Below are 6,601 nucleotides of genomic sequence, written 5' to 3' on the forward strand. Positions count from 1 at the left end.
AAGCAACTGAGACAAACAAACTTCACTCACCCGAACGACATGGGTGAGCCTTTAGTGAAGTGAGATCATTATCCATGCCAAAAATAGATGTTTCGGGGTTACTGCAAACAGCGTTTACGCAATACGAGGAAACGTCTACTGCTCCGCTCTACGTTAGTCTGCACTACATCGCAGTACATGCTACATTCAACGTCTCAGCTTGTGACACAACGCATTTACATTTGGCATAAATAACACCACCTATCAGGGCTTCTTATACACAAGAGGCACAGTCGCGCACCGCCGTTGTCAAATTTAACATCGCCGTTGTGCAAATGTTCCCCCTCCCTCTCTCCCCCCACGTACGGCTACAGCGCCCGCATGCGTGCCTACGGCACGTCTTCGAATCCATCATGCGCGTTTTTTCCCAAACTGGCCATCACCTTCTTTGTCTAATTTTCCCTCAGAAGAAACCCTGCCTATCCCCCTCCCCCCCCGGATTGATGACGAGGCGGAAAAGTGCCGACGCCTACCGAGCGGGAGGGTGAAGTCGTCGGTCAGCCGTTCGTCCATGATCGTCCAGTCGGCCGAGCGCTGGCTGCTGACCTGATGCTTGCCGATGACGTGCGTCGGCCGCGTCTCCGTCACCGGCGTCGTCACGCGAAACCCGCGCGCCTTCGCGGGGCCGTTCAGCTCCGAGCACTGCAGCATCATCGTCTTCAGCTCTGCAAAAAATGAGGTCAAGGGTCAAGGGGGTAAGCAACGTAAACGAATGTCTAGTGATGGGAATCGGTTGGAATTTCATCATCGATCGTCGGTTGCACCTAACCGATCGAGGATCGAAGATAATTGATTAATGTTATTGATAGTGGTTACCAGATATTGAAATATATAATATATCATATAATACAGTATTTTTTACAATACAATATTCTAAAAGCCATGTAAAAGTATTACGCTTGCTTATGTTTGGTGTATGTTAGATTTACTGTCTCCAAGCTGTAAAGTAATCACAAAAACACAAAAAAATGAAATAAAGAGTCATTTCATCAATGCACAAAAAAGGTCAAGGGTCAAGGGGCGAGCAACGTAAAACGCCGATGACAAAGGCCACCGCCTCATCATTCCCGCGCGTCCTCGACGATCGTACGAGAAAAGGTCCGCGTCTCGTCGGGAACGACGCCGACAAAACTAAACGCGACCGCCTCACTTCTGATACCATCGTGAATTTGCAGCGTGCAGAATGCTACTGTGCTAACTAGTAAGGTTGAACCTACCCAGTGAGGGTTGCTCTTGCTCTTGTTGGTGTTGCTGTTGCTGCTGCGATCCTTGATGAGTACTGTGGTGTTGAGTCACAAGCTGTGTAACGTTGTTGAGGTGATGCGGGATGCCGGCTGCCCGCTGATGTTTCTGCGTTCCACACATCTGAGGCGAGATCGGTTTCACAGGACCCAAGTGCTTTGTTGGTTGAGCAGTAGGTCCACCCAAGAAGTCTCCAAAATTCGCATCTGCCAGTGCAAGTTACTCATGTATCGCATGGAAAACAAGTCCTGCATTGTGATGATGTGGTATGATGCTTGCTCGAGTGCACAGGGTATACACATCGAGCTTGTAATTTTTAATTTTCAAGGACTAATACTTATCAATTGTTTGTTAATCATGGTTGGTGTATCACTATGTTGTAACTAAACAAAAACAAGTAGCATGAATAATGTCGACAAATAGGAATATCGTTATCCTTCACTACCTAATCCGGGCTGCTGTACGTGTGAATTTTGCTGCTGGGGTTTCATCATTGAAGACGACACCTTTGTTTGTTGCTGTTGTTTACTTGCATTAGAAGTTGAACCACCAAAATCTGAAAGATAATTATTACATATTATACATTCTGAGTGAGCTGAAGAAATATATCAAATATTTACCACTTGGTTTGAGCCTTGTGCTAAAACAAGTACAGTGTGGCCCCGTTATAACGCGATCGTCGAGGTCCATAAAATGTCATCGCGGAAAAAAGCGGGGTCGCGCTAAATCGGGGTTCAAGAAAATCGCGAATGAAACAATCCATACAGTCATGTACACAACATGCACACAGCAACAAGTCATGTAAACTCATTTAGTTGTGCGATCTATAGGTGATCGTCGCACTGACCTAAGGCCGGCTTAAAACGGATAGACCTTGCAACAAAAGGCATATATAGACCTACTGTGAGCATACTTGCAGTGTGCAAACATCACAAAATGTTCTCATTGAGCCAGAAATGCGCTCCCAAATTGACTATTTTGAAAACTTATTATTGAAAAGTCATTTGTACGAAGTGCCAGATAACGCAAAATAGTATCCATACGGCACGCCATAGTGTAAATAGTTTCTCGAACGAAAACACTATATTTGTTTCCTTGTTGCATAAGTAATATAGATAACGACATATGATTTAAACAAATTTCACAATTTTGTACTGAATAAACATCAAATAAGGAATTATAACTTGTTTTATCATAGAAAGGAACTGTTACTGAATCAAGCAGATCGCTCCGCTGTGTCCCGGATGTGTAAACATCACTGTGGTGCTACGTTCGTAAGAGAAGTAATTTGTTTTGATTTTGAGAAGAAATGTTACACAAAAGTAGCAATACAAATGAGTTGTAGTGAATTTTTGCAACATATGCGAGCTCACAGTAGGTATATATATGCATTTAGCTGCGAGGTTGATCAACTTTAACTCACCAAAAAACTTTTCAGTTCCGGAAATAGCAAAAAAGGATAGTCGCGAGTCCAATGACTCATCACGTTATATCCGAATTCGTGTAAATTAGGGCGCGTAAAAATCGGAGTTTCACTGTAGCATGAAATAAATATTCTTATTTGACATGTGTATCGACATGTTACCTGAGAGCAGTTTATCTGCATCTAACTTTAGACCTTTTCCAATCACGCCAGATTGTTTCAGTTTTTTCTGTTGCTCTTGGTACAGTCTTGCCTTTTTCTGCTTATCTGTTAGTGGTTGTGCATGTGGTTGCAATGGCCTGCATAAAACAAGATAACGTCCTTAACCAGCACAGTAACCAGAACTGTTACAACACTCCTACTATAGTTAGACGACTAAAATTAACAAGTGCTCCCCATAGCGCGACAGCGCTCATCTAACGTCTACTGGCGGTGACTCTGGTGTCAGTGGAGGGATTCTAGTAAACCTCTGTTTATCCCAAATGTGTTCACATAACACGTCCGAAACATTGGAATGCACAGGGATCGGTATCAGAGAACCTTCTCAAAAGAATTTCGGTTGGGATCGCTTATGAAAGTTGCCACGAGATTGGCGCGCTACGTTTAAGTGTCTTACAAGATTAAAGATGGAAGCCTTCCCACTTCATCTTAGTAGCAACAACTATTGCAAGACAGAATATAGGTAAGCACTCATCCATTTTACCTACGCCAAGCTACAGTGCTGCAAAAGCAAGTAGAAGCATGCCACTGCAACCAATTAATGCAAGCCAAAAACTCGCCCAACACATTGCACAGCTACTGGCACTGGCATACGTTACATGTAACGATACTGACGAGTTACAGAATGAGCATAGAACATGATACGACTTTACAGAATATTACCACTCTTCTATTAACCAAATTTAGCTTTTGAAAATTTGTCACTGTGACATTGTAGCCTCATAATAAAACATCGCAGCATGTGAATAAGATTCTACTAGCAAACACCGGCACAGTCAAATCTTTCTAACAGACAGTCAACAAATCATAGTTTAACCCTCCTCTGAGGGTCAAAAAGGTTATCCACATTATCTTCGCATGTCAGCCAGAAAGGGACATTCATGTCCTTTCAGATAAGCCATAAAATGCTAGTCACCCTCGAAAGCAAAAATAGTTTTCACATCGGTCTTCCGTCAGACCATGTTCCTCAATAAATGTCTAAAATCTGCCCTGTGCCCACATGACTTTGACCTGTACTTCCAATATTCGGCACACGTGATGGCTTTTCCTACCATGAGCTTAAACACCGACTACAGCGAGCCGATAGCTCGAGGCCGTTTTAGATTTGTGCCCGCAACTTCGCATTTCACTCTCAATACCTTAAGTTTAAGAGTGAATGTTCCCCCTTCTTTTACACCGTCTTGACCTGTTGACACGCTTTGACCCCCAGCTTCGACATTCCAACTCGTTTCGGATTACCGCCCCACACATCCCGAATATTCGTCGACCGTACGTTCGAGGCGCTTTAAGATTTTTGCTCAACTGTGACGGACGGACGCACGGACGGACGATCAAGCGATTCTACAAGCTGCATCTGACTATGTCAGATGAGCTAAAAATTATAACATGGTAATTTCACATTCTACGAGTGTAATAACTATTTACCCCATTTGTTGGATTTGTGACCTTCCAGCCATCCCAATGCTACCAGGAGGTACAGTTGTATACTGTGATTGAAAGGTTGGCTGTGCTTGGAATCCAACCTGAAACAATGATATTTCAGTAGCGTAAAATCCAAATTACATGCGATTTTTGGCTGATAATGGAAAAAAAATTGAATAGAAACAAACTAAATCAAGTATAATAATGTCAGAAGTACCATAGATGCCATAGTGCTAGTTAAAGGTTGCTGGAACATTTGATGTTGTATTGGGGCCATTCCATGGGAATATTGCATCTGTCCGGGTGGCAAGGGCATCATTCCAAATTCTTGCCCTTGCTGCCTGCAATTTCAAACATGCTTATAAACAACAATTTGAAACTTTCCTTGTCTGGCACATGCAAAAGTTTTTACAATTATTAAAATTAATATTGAATTAATGTTATATAAATATAATATTTATGTATATTTATGTTATATTATTTTTATTTATGTAAACACTATGTAGCAGGCATTCAGTGTTAGCCTAATTATTTTTCGCTGAGAACTCGGAGATTTTGAAGAAAATTATTTTTTTGAGGTTATGAGGTCACTAACACTAACAGTAACACTAACAATGCCAATGGCAAGTTTATGCAGGTAGTGTGTTACATCCTTCACACTGCCTACCTTAGCTCCAAGAAACGGTATTGCTAGGGTTAGAATACCGACGGTGTATACCGACCGGTGTATTGACGTTAGTCACACAGCCTGGTCCGGTTATGCCTACCTAAGAAACTATGCCACCTCCACATTCTATATATGCCGCATTTTACGCAGAAATAGATGTACTCTCATTGTAGAGTAAATACTAAATAATTTGGAAAAAAATGTTAAAAATTACCAAAATTAGTATTTTTATACAGTAACTTCACATCTATCCACAAATTAAATAGAAATTTCAGCCATAGTTTCTTGTGGCCAACAGCGCAGATCAGATCTCCTATAATCACATCTGGTGGAAAACTCTGCAATTTGTGTACTATAGTCTATAGACTAGTAATAGTAGTACTAGTAATAGTAGTACTAGTAGTAGTAGTATAGGTGTGAAGTTATTAATTATAACAATATTACTATTAGCCTATACTACCTATTAGTATTATACACTCTTAGTACTATCAGCCTTGGCTTAGGTATAAAAAGCCAAGTTTTCTACTCTACCATTTTAATCTAACATTAAAGCCCTGCCACTTCTGCAGGATTGTCGGAGATCAACACGTGGCGCAGTTTATTAGGTAGGTTGTGTGCAGGATCTAACACACTAACCGGTACCCATTTTTTGCTTCAGCTACTTTACAAATACAACTTACAAGACTGTGATTCGTGAAGTACAGTCACTGAGTCAGTGAGTCACTAACACATTCAGTAACACTATTCAGTGATTCACTAACAGGTGGCCGGGGTTTTAACTATATCCACGCGAACACTCAATAATCAAAGGCATTCATAGTGCTACTCATAGGTATATAATAAAACTTTACAATGCTGTTTACTGGTAACTATTGTTTAGGTGGAGTATTTCGTAATTTTATTACTGCAACCTAAAATTCCTACCTGAACTGCGCCATGTTGATAAATTTACACAATAGGTGGCGCAATAGTCACTATATTTTTTAGGCAGGGACTAATTTCCAATTTGTATGAGTACAGAGTAGGCACATGATCCAATCATCCAACTCAAAATTCTCACGACTCCACTGAAACCCACTTCCGCGACCCCGTTTGAGAGACTGAAAACAATATATACGTTGTTATATTGTGTTTATATATTGTTCTCAGCTCACAAGATAGGTGGTTAGTGATGTCACCTACATTTTTTTATTATAGTGGTCGTTAGATGGCGCGATCGTCAATAAACATTGTTCATCTCGTTTGAGCTGAATCACAGCTCAGTTCCTGTGAAAATTCTTGTGCATCTTTACTCAGATGTGAGTTTAAGAGTATAGAAAGATGTTACATCTTTATTGCCTGATTGTGCTAGCAGTCGCGTCTTCATTCGCAAAGCATGTACATCACTATGGAGAACCAAGGATGGGAATAGCGAATCCAATATGTGATGATGCAAAGGTAACCGTAAGGGCCCACGTACACGTAGTACGTACTGACGTAGTAAAAACACGTAAAGCCTAAAGCCTAAAGGTAGTATCACGTACTACATATATGTACCCGAGGTACATATATGTATACACAAAGTGTAACAGACTTGTACTACAGAAGTG

At 41.1% G+C, this 6,601-nt stretch overlaps 2 protein-coding genes across 2 annotated transcripts in view; one reads left to right on the forward strand and one right to left on the reverse strand.

Annotated features, from left to right (window-relative positions):
- Window positions 1-6,036, reverse strand: part of LOC106805256 (synergin gamma-like) — a 20,897-nt gene extending 14,861 nt beyond the window's left edge. The window contains exons 1-8 of the mRNA XM_014806785.1: window positions 5,937-6,036; window positions 4,563-4,686; window positions 4,349-4,446; window positions 2,867-3,003; window positions 1,727-1,837; window positions 1,257-1,487; window positions 513-704; window positions 185-198 (exon numbers count right to left, since the gene is read on the reverse strand). Coding sequence (XP_014662271.1) covers window positions 185-198; window positions 513-704; window positions 1,257-1,487; window positions 1,727-1,837; window positions 2,867-3,003; window positions 4,349-4,446; window positions 4,563-4,686; window positions 5,937-5,950 — 921 coding nt within the window. The 5' untranslated portion in view covers window positions 5,951-6,036. The remainder of the gene's footprint in view (window positions 1-184; window positions 199-512; window positions 705-1,256; window positions 1,488-1,726; window positions 1,838-2,866; window positions 3,004-4,348; window positions 4,447-4,562; window positions 4,687-5,936) is intronic.
- Window positions 6,037-6,238: 202 nt separating this feature from the next.
- LOC106805277 overlaps window positions 6,239-6,601 on the forward strand; it is a 7,503-nt gene continuing 7,140 nt past the window's right edge. Inside the window, exon 1 of the mRNA XM_014806814.1 lies at window positions 6,239-6,449. Coding sequence (XP_014662300.1) covers window positions 6,333-6,449 — 117 coding nt within the window. The 5' untranslated portion in view covers window positions 6,239-6,332. The remainder of the gene's footprint in view (window positions 6,450-6,601) is intronic.

Source organism: Priapulus caudatus, unplaced genomic scaffold, assembly GCF_000485595.1.
Source record: "Priapulus caudatus unplaced genomic scaffold, Priapulus_caudatus-5.0.1 Scaffold107, whole genome shotgun sequence".
NCBI lineage: Eukaryota > Metazoa > Priapulida > Priapulimorpha > Priapulimorphida > Priapulidae > Priapulus > Priapulus caudatus.